Raw genomic sequence first — 17,128 nt, forward strand, 5'->3', positions numbered from 1 at the left:
AATCATTTAAACTTTACCGTTTACAAATTCTGCCCACCAGAGTTTAGCACCAGCTTGCATTTACATAAAAGTGATATATAAAACGATTGACATACTGCTGTTCAATCCTTCACTAACCTAATGTTCAGTGAGTTGCCGCCCTGTATTGTGTGTGAGAGAAAAGAAAAATAAATGCTCTCTCTCTCATATATATATATATATATATACACACACACATATACATATATATACACACATATACATACATACATATATATACACATACATATACCTACATATACACACACACATATATATATATATATATATATATATATATATATATATATATACACACACACACACATTACATACACATACATATACACATACACACACAGGTGAAACTCAAAAAATTAGAATATTGTGCAAAAGTTCATTTATTTCAGTAATGCAACTTAAAAGGTGAAACTAATATAGGAGATAGACTCATTACATGCAAAGCAAGATAGTTCAAGCCGTAATTTGTCATAATTGTGATGATTATGGCTTACAGCTCATGAAGACCCCAAATCCACAATCTCAGAAAATTAGAATATTACATGCACTCAATAAAACAAGGATTGCACATAGAACAATATCGGACCACTGAAAAGTATAAGCATGCATATGTACCCAGTACTTGGATTGGACCTCTTTTGCAGCAATTACTGCCTCAATGCGGCGTGGCATGGAAGCTATCAGCCTGTGCAACTGCTGAGGTGTTATGGAAGACTAGGATGCTTCAATAGCAGCCTTCAGCTCTTCTGCATTGATCGGTCTCACGTCTCCTCTTTCTCTTGGCAATGCCCCATAGATTCTCTATGGGGTTCAGGTCAGGCGAGTTTGCTGGCCAAATCAAGCACAGTAATCCCACGGTCATTGAACCAGGTTTTGGTGCTTTTGGCAGTGTGGGCAGGTGCCAAGTCCTGCTGGAAAATGAAGTCAGCATCCCCATAAAGCTTGTCTGCGGAAGGAAGCATGAAGTGCTCCAAAATCTTCTGGTAGACGGCTGCGTTGAACCTGGACTTAATGAAGCACAGTGGACCAACACCAGCAGATGACATGGCTCCCCAAATCAACACAGACTGTGGAAACTTCACACTAGACTTCAAGCATCTTGTAGTGTGTGCCTCTCCATTCTTCCTCCATACTCTGGGTCCTTGGTTTCCAAATGAGATGCAAAAGTTGCTCTCATCAGAAAAGAGGACTTTGGACCACTGAGCAACAGACCAGGTCTGTGTTTCTTTAGCCCAGGTAAGACGCTTCTGATGTTGTTTGTTGTTCAGGAGCGGCTTGACAAGAGGAATACGACATTTGAAGCCCATGTCCAGGATCCGTCTGTGTGTGGTGGCTCTTGATGCACTGACTCCAGCCTAATTCCACTCCTTGTGAAAGTCACGAACACTTTTGAATGGCCTTTTCCTGACAATCCTCTCCAGGTTGCAGTCATCCTTGCTGCTTGTGCTTCATTTTCTTCCACACTTTTCCCTTCCACATAACTTTCTATTAATGTGCTTTGATACAGCACTTTGGGAACATCCAACTTCTTTTGCAATTACCTTTTGAGGCTTTCCCTCCTTATGGAGGGTGTCAATGATGGTTTTCTGCACAACTGTCAGGTCAGCAGTCTTTCCCATGATTGTGATTCCTACTGAACCAGACTGAGAGACTATTTAAAGGCTCAGGAACCCTTTGCAGGTGTTATGGCTTAATTAGCGGATTAGAGTGGGACACTTTGAGCCTAGAATATTGCACCTTTTCACAATATTCTCATTTTCTGAGATTGTGGATTTGGGGTTTTCATGAGCTGTAAGCCATAATCATCACAATTATGACAAATCACGGCTTGAACTATCTTGCTTTGCATGTAATGAGTCTATCTCATATATTAGTTTCACCTTTTAAGTTGCATTACTGAAATAAATGAACTTTTGCACAATAGTCTAATTTTTTGAGTTTCACCTGTGTGTGTATATATATATATATATATATATATATATATATATATATATATATATATATATATATATATATATATATATATATAAAGAGATAAATAAGGGAAACTACAATGTAAATGTGTAGCTTCATCATCAATGAATTAAACTGCATGTTAAGTTACTGTCTATTTCGGAGATTAAAGCATAAGTCAAAATTGTTTGTAATAATAAAAAACGACCATAATCTAATTAAATGTAAATCAATAAACATGCTCCCGTTTTTATCTTGCCTGCTCAAAGTTCAATCTTCTCTATGACATCTCAACTTACCTCCTCTGCTTTTTCTGGGGTATTCGCCAGCAGCCCCCACATGCTCATTTTGAGATGCTTCATGTCCATCTTTTTGGCTGTTTTGGCATAGTTTATCTCTATTTTGTTCACCTGCATGTAAAAGGAAAACAAGTTGTGCTCTGCTTCAGACTTCTACATAGTAACACTAAGATGCTAACAAACTATGTCTTCCAAGCCTTGTGTGATAGATAGTGATTGACAGCTACAAAGAACAGAAGTCATGATGATGAGCTGAGTAACAAACGTAAAAGCACTTTTAGTAAAGGAATGACTGTAGGTGCCGGAGGTACTTTTGGCCAGGCTGTGGTTGCTATAATTTATTTTCCTTACACATCAAGGGTTCTTGAATAGTTGAGCTGAATCGTACTCAACAGCATAGCCTTCACCACCACAATATACACTTGTGGTTGTGAATCTCAACTTGACATAACCACTCAGAGAATGTGGAGATGTGCAGGGCAGACATGTTTAACCTCCCAGGTGGTGTCTTAAACTGGTGTTCACTTTTACTCAAAAAAAAAAAAAAAAAAGGAAACAACCTTATTAATGTGCACTGCTTACCTTCTGTGGTTCTGCAATTAAAGTGTGTTCCCCATCAAAGCCTACCCTCTTCTCATCTATTCCATTCTGTATGGGAAATTCTGCACATTCATCTGTGGCTCCCACAAAAGGACCATCATCATCGTCGCTGTCTGCAAGCTAAAACAATGAGGTTAAAAAAAAATTTTAATGTTGAAGGAAAAAAAAACTGCTGACAAATTAATTCTGCTTATGACAAACGACAGTCCCCACCTGCAAAGCTGGGCAGAAGTTTGAAGTGTCATTGGGATTGTTGTAGTCATATTCTCCAATCTCATCTTCCTGTTCAGAAACAGAATTTCCAGGAACTATCCTATTGATCTAAAGGGGAAAAAAAAATACATTAACCTGCATAGATTAGACTCAAGTGTAAAAGTGAAGGAATAGTTGAAACCTTACCCTGTCCACTGGTCTTAAGCTCATCCTTGCAATGTTGTCTGGATCATAATGGAAATCAGCAGGCAGTGTTGTGGCTTTTTTCTTTTGTGTCTCAAGTGTGCTTTTTGCAAGTGTTGTAGCTGCCTATTTAAATATAGGAGATCAAATTAAAGAGGGTTAATATTTCAGTACGGTATTTCAGAATTGAAGTACACTTTTGACTATACCCAACTACACTATATGTCCCTAACACATTTATAATAGGCTGAAACCCAGATCTCTGGGTTTCAGAGTGATTATCTATGTGCTGATAGCATTTTGTAGCTTTTGCTGCATTTAGATATGACTTTACAATAATATTCAACTACTAAAAGACTGCAGTGTTCTGTTGCAGATATTCTGTTAAGACATCCAATTAGTTATTGACAACTGTAAGGGCTGGTTCACATATATGCAGTTTGGATGCGGTTTGAACCGCATCCAATTCACGTGACATGTGAAATAACATTGCTTCTTATGGTGCCTGTTCACATATGTCCAGTGCAGGAGCGGTACAGATTCAGTACGGACTGAGTGTGGTTTGAAAGAGTCATGTACAATTTCTGAGCAGTGCGGTTCAGTGCAGGTGCATATTAACAGGCCATTGACTTCTATGGAAACTGTTCCTAAACTGCATATGTCATGAGTTGTTAACAGAATTTCAGTTCAGGATCGTGCTTCAGTAGGTCGCTCTCTCCACCCCAACCCCTTCCCTCCCTCCTCTCCAGCGCAGCACCTCCCCTCCTTGCACAGAATCCTGTCCTGAGCCTGGCAAAGCCACATCCAAACCTGACATAAACCTGTGAACAGTACAATCCGCAGCTGTGTCACAAAAACCTATCCTGAACTGGCCCTGAGCTGCTGAACAAGTTGATTTCAAGCCACACTGAAACCGGACCTTCTAATCCGCACCGCACATGTGTGAATCATCTCTGGTTCTGCTGGGTAACATATAATTGTCCTGCTTCCCTGTTTGCTGTAATTTATGATACTTCCAGAAAATGTTAACAGAATGCATGGGGGGGTTGTACTTGAATGCCAACTTTAAAAGACTACACACTAACTTATGTCAAGACTGGCAACTTAACAGGATAAGGTGCCACGGTGTTAATGACCCAGTTTTGGGTTGTACAGACCTCATTACAGTCACATTGATGATGTGTAGAGTACAGCAAAGCACAGAAACCAATAAAACCATATACAGCATCTTGCAGTAAATGTGACTGAGAATGGTGTTTTCAGCTATAAAATTGTCTTACTGGTGAATAGCCACACATCATTCTGCATATCTAGAAGACATCTACATAAAAGAATTATGGGCAAGCCACATACTTAGTCGTAAGCAGAACATTGCTCATAGAAGCCATTCAAGCTTCACCTAAAAATAATAATTAAAACTGGTTGCCATTGGTAGGTGGTACATATCCTCTCCAGTTACCATAAATTAGCCCCCACTAGAGCTTACAACCTTCAGAACTCCTCTGCACAGCTGTGGCTCATTTTTACCTCCAATATAAACACCTCTGTGAAAAAAAAAAAAAAAAACGAAAAACATTTAGGGCCACTTCACAGCATAGAAACTTAGTCCGGTGTCTGCATGTGCTTTTCTAACAGAGTCCAATGTGTTTTTGATGCATTCCAGATGCTTTTTTCCTCCTTTTTTGGTTCATTTGGGGTCCAGTGCGTTTTTGATGCGTTCCGGTGCATTTTACGGTGTTCCAGCACAGTTCTGTGCAGGAAAAATCCAGCATGTTCTCATTTTTTTTTCTGGAACCGAAACAAACCAAAACTGCAAGCACTGGTGTAAACCATGCCATTGACAGCCATGTAACCTGAAAAAATATGCACTGGAACACATTTATTGTGAACGAGCCCTTAATGAAACCTACTCTGGTCAAGTGGCGTGGTTAGATCCTGATGGATTAGCCATCCCCCGACTCATCCCAACCATGGGGCAGCAATTGTGCACTTGGGTCACTGTGCCAAAGCTCATAAACTGCATTAATATATTTATGGTTATGTCACATTTTCTCTTATAATAGGCAATAGTACATTTGCTGGTTGTAGTTTTGGACATAGTGGGGAAAGGCTATGGAACCTCAGGTTTTGCCAAGAAGGTTTTCCTAACATCTTGTCCCAGTTACAATGCTATCAGGCCAAAAAAGTGCAGGAAATGTCTACTGGAGCACAGACATAACAGAAAAAAAAAAAAGCTGATAGAACCCACCTTTCCATCTCCGTAGGAGATTTCCTCTCATGTCCTGTCCACTGACACAGGCAGAGATGGGTTAATCTCCACCATAGGGCACAGTGTGCAGTAAAGTAAAACTGGCGATGCAATTACATTTATATTGTATTCCCAGTCAAAGTCACACAGTGCTAATCACATATCACTCTTGGATGTTGTATTGGAAACACACGGTAGATTCTTTAATTAGGCAACTTACCCTAGTTTTACAGAAGTGAGATTCAAAATTAATGTCATCTTCAAAGTTCAGTTCAAACACTTTCTTTGCCTTCTTGATCTTCGGTTTGTCACCAATATTCTCAACTGAAAGTTCAATAGATTTAGATTAACGACAATGCTATAGGTCCCCTGATGAATAAAGCTGGGTATACACATTCAATTTTTTTTTTCATTCAACCAGCGGGTTGAACGAAAAAAAAAAAAAAAAAAACCACAAAAAAAAAAAAACTGCCAGATCTCTGCATCAACACAATGGTGTGTAATGCAGGGATCTCACACTCTGAGTTATTGCATTCTAACAGGGGGACTCCCGCCTCCATCAGAAAACATTGATCAGCACTTCCAGGCTTTGGCTTCAAGCACTGATGGAAGGCTCATTTTCCAACAAGACTGTCAGAAGCTGAAGTTAGTAGTTAGACCGGCTTCTGTTCTATAGACTGTGCTACAAGTAGGCTGGCTACCGATGTCTTTCGGCTGACTTTTGGTATGTGCGTACAGACGTAAATTGTTGGAAAAAGAAAAACAATTACTTTTTTGCCGAGGCCGGAAACGCCAATGTTCAGGGCCTGCCCACATGGACATAGTGCGAGGACTGAAGTATGAATACTCTCCGGGACAAGATGACAGCTGCAGGCACATAGCACCAATATCGGCATCTGCGATTTGAGTAATCTGTAACCTGATGGGCAGAAAATAATGGAAACAAAGATGATTTACAGCCAAAACTGAGAAAAACAGAAGATTCCTTTCAAACTTAAGACCCAACGCTGTCACGGTCATACAGAGCAGCTTTAGTATTCTTTATAAACCGGGTTATGCTGCCACAATCAAGTGACTTGACACTGGCAAAAAAAATTATGTTCTCTATCGGACATCATTGGACATGAGGGAAGGACAACAGGGCAACAAGCCAACAGGCACCAAAAACTAACCAGAAAGAACCTCATGCCATAACCTGCAAAACACTACGATCAAAGTTAGTGTCCTCAGCGCCTCTAACATCTACCTGGTCAAACTACTGAAGCTTGATGACAGATAGCCCATAGTAAGCTTGAGAAATAAGCCGACACATCCAATGAGAATTAGTAGACATGGAAGCGGCCTGATCCCTCAAGAAGCACAAAGAGAAAATCTGGATTGTTGAATCACAGCAGTTTACTTTAGGTCAGGGATGTTCAATCCCTATTGTCCGACGCCAGGGACATGCAGTTCTGAGCACCAGGCAAAGTGTTTTTTGTTTTTCTTTTTAAACACATTGTCCTGCTGCGGGCAAGTAGCAGGATTTAGAGCCGACAGTCGTCTCCCTTGAAAAAGCAATCCGAGTAACTAACTAGCCACTGGATTGCTTTTACAAGCAGGAGGGGACAGCTTCCACAGCTTTAAACATGCTGTACAGGGGTGGACTGCCCATTTGGGATCCACTTGTGCCAATCCTCCACCTCCCCAAACACCACTACCGGAAGCTGACAGCTGTGATTGGTGGCAGAACAGAGGAAAGCGGCTCCAACAATTTGACGTCACGCAGCGAGGGTCTTGCCTACCTTGTTTAGCATGCCAAAGGATGGAGGTAGGCTGAGCTGTAGTATGCAAATGTAGACAGTTCACTGAGCAGTGTTTTTGATAAGTGTGTACCGAGTGGCTACAAGGAATGCTCTGCACAGCGCACACCTTCTCTCCTGTGCCGTCCCCTCCTCTGCCTAGCACTGTGCGGGCTCAGTGCCCGGCCGCCCTCCTTCGCCTAGCACTGTGCGGGCTCAGTGCCCGGCCGCCCTCCTCCGCCTAGCACTGTGCGGGCTCAGTGCCCGGCCGCCCTCCTCCGCCTAGCACTGTGCGGGCTCAGTGCCCAGCCGCCCTCCTCCGCCTAGCACTGTGCGGGCTCAGTGCCCAGCCGCCCTCCTCCGCCTAGCACTGTGCGGGCTCAGTGCCCAGCCGCCCTCCTCCGCCTAGCACTGTGCGGGCTCAGTGCCCAGCCGCCCTCCTCCGCCTAGCACTGTGCGGGCTCAGTGCCCAGCCGCCCTCCTCCGCCTAGCACTGTGCGGGCTCAGTGCCCAGCCGCCCTCCTCCGCCTAGCACTGTGCGGGCTCAGTGCCCAGCCGCCCTCCTCCGCCTAGCACTGTGCGGGCTCAGTGCCCAGCCGCCCTCCTCCGCCTAGCACTGTGCGGGCTCAGTGCCCAGCCGCCCTCCTCCGCCTAGCACTGTGCGGGCTCAGTGCCCAGCCGCCCTCCTCCGCCTAGCACTGTGCGGGCTCAGTGCCCAGCCGCCCTCCTCCGCCTAGCACTGTGCGGGCTCAGTGCCCAGCCGCCCTCCTCCGCCTAGCACTGTGCGGGCTCAGTGCCCAGCCGCCCTCCTCCGCCTAGCACTGTGCGGGCTCAGTGCCCGGCCGCCCTCCTCCGCCTAGCACTGTGCGGGCTCAGTGCCCGGCCGCCCTCCTCCGCCTAGCACTGTGCGGGCTCAGTGCCCGGCCGCCCTCCTCCGCCTAGCACTGTGCGGGCTCAGTGCCCGGCCGCCCTCCTCCGCCTAGCACTGTGCGGGCTCAGTGCCCGGCCGCCCTCCTCCGCCTAGCACTGTGCGGGCTCAGTGCCCGGCCGCCCTCCTCCGCCTAGCACTGTGCGGGCTCAGTGCCCGGCCGCCCTCCTCCGCCTAGCACTGTGCGGGCTCAGTGCCCGGCCGCCCTCCTCCGCCTAGCACTGTGCGGGCTCAGTGCCCAGCCGCCCTCCTCCGCCTAGCACTGTGCGGGCTCAGTGCCCAGCCGCCCTCCTCCGCCTAGCACTGTGCGGGCTCAGTGCCCAGACGCCCTCCTCCGCCTAGCACTGTGCGGGCTCAGTGCCCAGCCGCCCTCCTCCGCCTAGCACTGTGCGGGCTCAGTGCCCGGCCGCCCTCCTCCGCCTAGCACTGTGCGGGCTCAGTGCCCGGCCGCCCTCTTCCGCCTAGCACTGTGCGGGCTCAGTGCCCAGCCGCCCTCCTCCGCCTAGCACTGTGCGGGCTCAGTGCCCAGACGCCCTCCTCCGCCTAGCACTGTGCGGGTTCAGTGCCCAGACGCCCTCCTCCGCCTAGCACTGTGCGGGCTCAGTGCCCAGACGCCCTCCTCCGCCTAGCACTGTACAGGCTCAGTGCCCAGACGTACTCCTCCGTCTAGCACTGTGCAGGCTCAGTGCCCAACCATCTTTCTCTGCCTAGCACTGTGCAGGCTTAGTGCCGGGTGTACTGCACGGTGCTTTGATGGGACATTACACTCAGTGGTGTATCATCCATTCTGCAAGGCACATGGGCCCCAAGGTAAGGATTCCTTGAAAGGATTGATCTTCCAGTGGTTAACGAAGCTTGATTTGGCTGCTCAGCATGTGCTAGTACTGAGCATCCAAGTGCTTCTGTGTGCGAGGGTAACCTGAAGGAATAAAGTTTTTTTTTCCCCTCACTAGGGCCGGCGCATCATTCACGCTCTCAACTGTACTTCTGCTGAGTGTTAAGTTAGCTCGACACTCTCCTTTCCTTATGAGCACCCAATCAGTGCTTGTCACACTGCAAGGTCTCTGCCCTCCCTGCTAGACCCTGGGTGTGGTGCTGGAGACAGGAAGCAAGGTGAGGAGGAGATAAACAGCACAATGTTAAAAGAAATAAAAGTTTAAGTTGCCACAAAGCTCCTTTCGTTTTTAGAGCCCCAGACATTCCAAAAAGCACCTCTGCCTAATAAAAAAGCATTAACCCTTTGGGCTATTAAATAATGACCTTATTTAAATACAGTTTTGGTTAAAATTATGTTTTATGAGGGCAAGTAGATCGTCATGAGGGACAAGTAGATTGGGACTTCAGTTTAGTCCCTTTAGTAATTTTTTAATTTGAACACAAACCACATTCAAAGTATTGAGAGCCTTGTCCCCTGGCAACTGAGGCTTAGGAAAGAAGGTAAGACAATGTCCTGGTAGAAATGGAAAACGGAAACCACTTTAGGCAAAAAAAAAAAAAAAAAAGGAAGAAAGAAGGATGGCTGAGGTTGAAGAAGCACCTTGTCATGATGCAGTAACAGAAATAGCTCCTTACAGGATAGCGCCGCCAATTCCGAAACCCTGTGAGCCAAAGTAATGGCAAACAGAAACACAACCATTCATGTCAAAAGAACCAAAGGACAGTCTGGAATAGGCTCCAAACTGAGATCCCATGGGGTCAAGGTGGTCTTACCGGAGGAGCAATATACATGAAACCCTGTACAAAAGCATACACCAAGGTATGGAAAGTAAGCGTCCTGTGGGGGGGGGGGGGGGGGGTAAGGGGGAAAAAAAAAGCCAAGGCCAAAGAAAGTCTGACCCTTAGATTTACTCTAGGCTGTATATTAACCGGTTTGGAGAAAAGCAAAAATACATTCCACAATGTACTTCTAAGGATCACATTTTTATACCTTACACATAGAAATAGAAGATTTCCAGGTACGGTAGTAAATCCTTTTCAAAGTAGTCTTCCTGGCTTTTAAAAGAGTAGGAATAAAAGAATCAGAAACTCCCATCTCTCATAACGCAAAAGACTTCAATAGCCATACTTGTATATACAGCCAACGTAAAGCAGGGTTTATAAAATCCTAGGCACCAGGTCCCCACGGCGACCAGAAACCGTGTCCCAGGGTTTGGGTCCCCCCTTCCCCCGGCAGCTCACACTGTTTTGCGTGCTCCCATTCCCTAGCCAGTGTCCTCAGCCAGCCCTCTCTTCTGCCCTGTAGTGCAGAACTCAGTCCAGTGTCTCAGGACCCCCCAGAGTCTCCTGTATACCTCCCCATTTACAGAGTTCAGGCAGAATCCTCTGGTGCACACTTCTCTCAGGCACAGAGCTGCCCCGAACTCCCCGCACAGCCCAAGAGAGCCCTTGGAGTGAAGGATGAGGCCTCCAGCACTGATCGCCCTTGTATATACTACTCCCACGGCCATGGACAAGTGTTCGGACGGCAGCCGGCCTCAGCGCTGTATGCTGGAGTTCATGAATGTCGTATTCAAAGTTGCGGTGGTAGCCACCAATACATGCAGCTCCCCCCGGAGGAGTACTGTGTGCAGACCAGAGTTACCAAGTCTTGCCACCTGTGTGACAGTGGATAGCCCCACCTCCAGCAGAGCGTCAACTTCCTCCCTGACTACAACAACCAAGCGGACACAAGCTCAGCTACCCCTCCTGGCACCAGATCCTCTCCACTGACACCATCTGGAGGAGCCACTACTGGACAGGTGGGAGCTGGGAGGACTGGTGTCATGCTACCACCATGTCCCCAAATTCTTTTTAGCTGGCTCCTAGATTCAAAGAAAATTTGTCAAGCCCTGTCGTAAAGAATGGAAAAATCAGACCTTGCTACAGGTCAGGACGATTCTAAGGACTGTCCACAATATCTCTGGGCCATGCCAGGGCAATTAGAATGATCAATATTCCTTCCACCTGAATCTTGAAAAGGAGATGCCAAAGAAGCTGTAGTGAAGGAAAGGCATAAACCAGAGAGAACTGATCCTATTGTGTTCCCCAAAAGCATCCACTGCAAATGCCTGAGATTTTCTGGTCTTCAAGAAGAATCTGACCTGGACACCAGAAGGTCCACATTCAGTGTGTCCCATTGCTTGACATATCTCCTTGAACACCTCTGGGTGAAGAGCCCACTTCCCACTGGGGGACCATAAGCAGGCCCAGGGGTGGACTGACAACTAATGGGGCCCCCGGGCAATAGGGGATCATGGGGCCCCTGTGTCCTTGCCCAAACTCAAAAAAGCCTATGAAAAAGGTACCAGGGGCATCTCATGGGGCCCCCTAGTGCCCCTGGGCCCTCGGGCAGTGCCCGAGTTTCCAAATGGTCAGTCCGCCCCTGGACAGGCCAAAAGGCAGGGTCATAAATTGAAGATGTGGGTCCTCCGAAACTCCAGATACTATGGTGAGGAGGGGGAGAGGAAGTCGGACACATAGGTAGGCATCCTTTATGTCCACCAATGCCAGGAAATCCCCTCTATGGAGAGAGGCCTCCACCAAACACAGATTTCATCTGGAACTTCAGCACCTGGAGAAACCTGTTGGGGTTTTTAAGGTCAAGTATAGGGCAAACATCGCTGTTTTGCTTTGGAACCGTAAAGAAGATTTAATTAATCTGTGGAACTTTCCATCTTCTGGAACCTGAACAATCACTCCCTGAAAAAGAGGAGGATCTAGAGCTTGCAAAAGAGCCAATCTTTTTTGCAAATTTAAAGAAACATTTTAAACCATAACGCATAGATGGTCAAAGCTCTGAAATTCCAGCTTGCAGCTGTCAGACACTATGCAGAGAAGCCACTAATTCGCTAGCTCCTCCTGCCAAATCTCTGCGAAAGCCTGCTCCCGTTCATTAGAAGGACTTGACGTCTTAAGAGAAGGCCTGGGACGTCTAAAAGAACTGTAACTGAGGTCTCTACTTAGAAGCCAAGGCCTGAAAGCGACAAAAAAGGAGTGTCTTGTGGAAGAAGAGGTAGAAGCAACAGCAGATCATTGAGTCAGAAGTTTGCCCTTCTTCCTAAAAAACGGTAAAAGAGAGCTATTACCACCTAAAATCTTCAGGCTATACTTATCCAAGTCAAGGGATCTTCATGCACAGGATCTTCAGGAGAAAAGTGCAGGTAGGAAGTTGTGTGCTTCTGTGTCATCTTCCACAAGTTCCTCCTCTGTTAATAAGGAGGAGGGAGCGAGGTGGAAATCTTAAGTTTTCAGCCTGCTGCTGGATCAGCAAGAATGCTAGAAATCTGTTGTAGCATTGGTGCAATGCAGATGACATATTGTTCTATGGAGGCACACAGCTGGGCTCGGGCTGCTCCATGGCACACAGTTTACTACGGGGGAACTGGGAAGGAGGCAGTGCGGACAATGCCAGCCGGGGACCACCAAAGGAGGAGATAAAAAGGAGTGCTCTGTACAATACCGTTACACAGAGCAGGTAAGAATAACATCTTTATTTTATTTAAAAGAAATATTGCCTTTAACCACCTCCCGCCCACCATATAGTAATATGACGGGCGCAAGGTGGTTCTCTCGTTCTGGGAGGACGTCATATGACGTCCTCCCATTCTCACTGTGCATGCGCGGCTCAGGGAGCGTGCGGCTCAGGGAGCGTGCAGCGCAGCGATCGGGGGGTGCACCGTGTCCCTCGGACACAGCGGATCACCGATCATGGAAAGAGCCGAAGATGTCGGCTCAGTCATGTGATCAGCTGTGTCCAATCACAGCTGATCACATGTAAAACAGGGAAATGCCGGTTATCGGCACTTCTCTCCTCTCCAGCTGTCATGCTGAAAGCTCGAGAGGAGAGCCGGTAATCGGCTTTCCGCAGAGGGGACATGTACACTGATCATCAGGACACTGATGATCAGTGTAGCCCCAGCAGTGCCACCTGTCAGTGTCCATCAGTGCCTTATGCCAGTGCTCATCAATGCCACATATCAGTGCCCATCTGAGCTGCCTTTCAGTGTCACCCATCAGTGCCAATCGGTGCCACCCATCAGTGCCAATCGTTGCTGCCTAACAGTGCCAATCGGTGCCGCCTAACAGTGCCATATATCAGTGCTGTCTTTCAGTGCTCATCAATGATGCCTGTCAATGCCCTTCAGTGCTCATCAGTGATGCCTGTCAATGCCCATCAGTGCCACCTACCAGTGCCTCCTCATCAGTGCCCATCAGGGCCGCCTATCAGTGCCCATCAGGGCCGCCTATCAGTGCCCATCAGGGAAGGAGAAAAATCACTTTACAAAATTTTATAACAAAAACTAAAAAAAAAACATTTTTTTTTCAAAATTTTCAGTGTTTTTTGGTTTAAGAAAAAATAAAAAACCCAGAGGTGATTAAATACCACCAAAATAAAGCTCTGTCACAAAAAAATGATAAAAATTTCATCTGGGTACAGTGTTGTATGACCGCGTAATTGTCATTCAAAGTGCGACAACGCTGAAAGCTGGAAATTGGCCTGGGCAAGAAGGGGGTATAAGTGCCCTGTAGGCTAGTGGTTAATATCACTTTAGGAGCTCAGGACGAGGGAATCTTGAGTGACCAAAAAGTATTAAATGAAATACTCTACTTAACATAATTATATATACTTCACATAGTTCATTACAAAAGTTTTACTAGTCCTGAAAAAAAAAAAGCATAAAAAAAAAAATAACAAATTTTTATTATTAAACCACATTCCAGGTTTTAATAATGTGTAAAAACATACCCTTTTCTCACTGATCGGCAAGCTTCTCGTTGCTCCGAAAACTCTCCCAGATCGACTGCTTCATTCCCATCACACAGATCTGCATCAAAATCATCCATCTCAGGACCTGCAGGCTCAGGGCCATCATCCTCAATCTCTGCATTGATATCAAAGGCATGATCGCTCTCTTTGTATTTATCCGTTAATGACAACACATTCTGCAGAAAGAGTGTGGTGACAAAGTAAAGGATAAGACCTTTAGGAATTGTGTACCTTTTATTTACAAAATAATCACTAATGCACAAATATGCATAATCCTAAAAGATTTATTACCACGGAGTGGTGTAAATTCCCAGTATGTGGTTTCATGTTTATTTTGAGACTTTAAGCGATTCACTTCGCCTTCTACCATACAGTAGGGCTTGAAGCGTTTTAAACTTTTCTGCTCCTGCAAGCTGTACTGAAATGCAACCTTCTAATGCCTATAGACATCAACAGCATTAAAACTTTCAAATGGTCACTGTGGACACTGGGCATAATGCACTGGGATGGTTTTGTTTTCCTATACTTTTTTGTATCTAAAAGTAAAACATGAAGCAGCTGGGGTGTTGTAATAGGAGTTAACAACCCTGTTTCATACCACCCATAAAAGGTGCTGTCTAGTGACAAAACTGCATTGCAGACATCAATATCAGCAAAGCATTCAGTAAATTAGACTGATGTTCCTGCTGATCTCAGATTCTCAGTGCACTGCAGCTGCAAGTTTGGTGCTCTGGTTTGCAATCTAAGGGGCTGTCAGGTACAGCAAGTTTCTCCTTATAGTATTGCCCACAGCCTGCATCTCTTATTAAAGTGGACCCAACTTGAAAATTATAAGTATAAAAAAAAAAAAAAAGGGGGTCTGAAATCCTGATTTGTGTACACTCACTGGGCACTTTATTAGGTACACTTTGCTAATATCAGGTTGGACCCCCTGTTTTCTTCAGAACAGCCTTCATTTTTGTGGAATAGATTCAACAAGGTGTTGGAAACATTTCTCAGAGATTTTGGTCCACATTGACATGACAGCATCAAGCACTTGCTGCAGATTTGTTGGCTGCACATCCATGAGCCACTGATGCAAGGCAGGATGGATCCATGCTTTATGTTGTTTATGCCAAACTCAGAGCCTACCATATGAATGTCGCAGCTGAAATCAAGACTCATCAGACCAGGCAATGTTTTTCCAATCTTCTGTTGTCCAATTTTGGCAAGCCTATGCGACTCGGTTTCCTGTTCTTAGCTGACAGGAGTAGCACCCGTCGTGGTTTTCTGCTGCTGTAGACCATCTATTTCAAGGTTCGACGTGCTGTACGTTCAGAGATGGTATTCTGCATACCTTGGTTGTAACGAATGGCTATTTGCGTTACTGTTGCCTATCATCTCAAACGAGTCAGCCCATTCTCCCCTGACCTCCGCTGAAGTGCTGCTCACTGCAGATTTTCTCTTTTTTGGACCAATCTCTGTAAACCCTAGAGATGGTTGTATGTGAAAATCCCAGTAGATCAGCAGTTTTTGAAATACTAAGACCAGCCTGTCTGGCACCAACAACCATGCCATGTTCAGAGTCACTTAAATCCCCTTCCTTCACCATGTCTAGATGCCTAAATGCATTGGGTTGCTGCCATGTGATTGGCTGATTAGCAATTTGTGTTACCAAGCAATTGAACAGGAGTACCTCCGTAAATACTGAAGCCTTTAGACTGGCATATAAACCAGGAAATTTACTTTTGAAAAGAGAATTCAGCAATGGCAGGGTATATATTTTTCCAGTACAAATTTTCAAATAACTTCTACAATCTGAAAGTTTAACCCCTTGCTGCCATCCCCCAGCCCTTTAAGAGGATCTAAATGTTGAAAGGTGGACTTACCAATCTTGTGACCCCTACGATTGATGTCCCAGTGGTCACATGATTGGAAGTGTTGCATCCCAAGTATGCATCGGAAAATGCTTATGACAATGCTTATTTGCTGAGAGTGCATGGTAAACACAGGGTTGGAAATGGGAACTTTTGTCTTAGCCATTTTTTTTTTCTTTAAATGTACGGGGCTGTTATAAATGACTAAAGGCTCAAAAATCAAATATCTGGACAGCACAAAAAATGTATGGTGGGTATACCTCTTCCTTGACATCGCTGTCTAGCTGCATTAGGCGAAATTTTGCAAGTGAAGGACATAAGGAACGTTTTTCCACACACTGATCCAGAAGAGCTGCAAAGAAGAATGTTTTCCCAGATAAGACTCCACCAGGAGATGAAAAGTAGGTCACACAGCAAAATGCATTAAAATTTCATAGCTTTAGCTCCTTTAAAGTGAATGTAATGCCAACACATTTTCTTTCCATTTTTGATAAAGTGGGAAAGGTTTAAAACTTGTCGCATTTTTACTGTTATCTGAGGTTCTGTTAGAGAGATTTCCCCTCTCTTCCTGTCCTGGTGACAACGGCACTAGACAGGGAGCAAGGTAAATTTTCGAAAACTAACTTTCTAACTCAGACAGAAATAAAAATGCAGTATTTATTAGAATCTGTGAAGGACAGAAAGCAATAGGGACACGGGCAGCAATAAAAAGCTGACAAAGATTTTCCTTTATCATTCAAGTAAAACTTATCGAGACAGAAAGCGAGGAAAAAAGTGGCAGCCTGAATAGCAGTAAATACAACAAATTCTTGTTCTATGCAAAAGAAAAATTTTGCTGGAGATATACTTAAACAACAATAAATGCAAATATTTATTGCAGAAAGCCTGAAAAAGGAGAAGCCTTTTACTGGAGCCTGCAAAGCTGTTCAAAAATGTCAGGCTCCTGCAAACATATCATCCGGCTTTCAACCCATACCACTGTACAAGCTCTTTGTTAGAAAGCTGGAGGACGGGTCAGTGAACTTTGACTGCACTCATTGGCACACTCACAAGTGCAAGTCTGTCTGCCATGGTGGAAGATAGGATTTGCAGTTTCTTTATTCACCAGATTCCTGTGAATGAAAGACGCAGCTGTGGGGTAAAGCGCTGTGCGGATTTTAAAATGGGACAGTGACTGCGGAAGGGAGAAGAACTCCCACCCACTGTCAGAAGATAAGGAATGAGGAGGGTGAGCGAGGCAGCAGCAGAACATGTTACACGATTGTAACACGTTCCAAAGATAAAC

At 45.4% G+C, this 17,128-nt stretch overlaps 1 protein-coding gene across 2 annotated transcripts in view; it reads right to left on the reverse strand.

Moving 5' to 3' along the window:
- Nucleotides 1-17,128, reverse strand: part of NCAPH (non-SMC condensin I complex subunit H) — a 46,653-nt gene that overhangs the window by 5,742 nt on the left and 23,783 nt on the right. For both annotated transcript variants that reach the window (XM_089681714.1, XM_089681715.1), the window contains exons 8-15: nucleotides 16,104-16,195; nucleotides 13,967-14,163; nucleotides 6,306-6,454; nucleotides 5,756-5,859; nucleotides 3,291-3,413; nucleotides 3,105-3,212; nucleotides 2,874-3,011; nucleotides 2,292-2,402 (exon numbers count right to left, since the gene is read on the reverse strand). In XM_089681714.1, coding sequence (XP_089537840.1) covers nucleotides 2,292-2,402; nucleotides 2,874-3,011; nucleotides 3,105-3,212; nucleotides 3,291-3,413; nucleotides 5,756-5,859; nucleotides 6,306-6,454; nucleotides 13,967-14,163; nucleotides 16,104-16,195 — 1,022 coding nt within the window. The remainder of the gene's footprint in view (nucleotides 1-2,291; nucleotides 2,403-2,873; nucleotides 3,012-3,104; nucleotides 3,213-3,290; nucleotides 3,414-5,755; nucleotides 5,860-6,305; nucleotides 6,455-13,966; nucleotides 14,164-16,103; nucleotides 16,196-17,128) is intronic.

The sequence above is a fragment of the Staurois parvus genome, unplaced genomic scaffold, assembly GCF_062004578.1.
Source record: "Staurois parvus isolate SC_StPar_1 unplaced genomic scaffold, SC_StPar_1.0 ptg000276l, whole genome shotgun sequence".
Classification (NCBI taxonomy): domain Eukaryota; kingdom Metazoa; phylum Chordata; class Amphibia; order Anura; family Ranidae; genus Staurois; species Staurois parvus.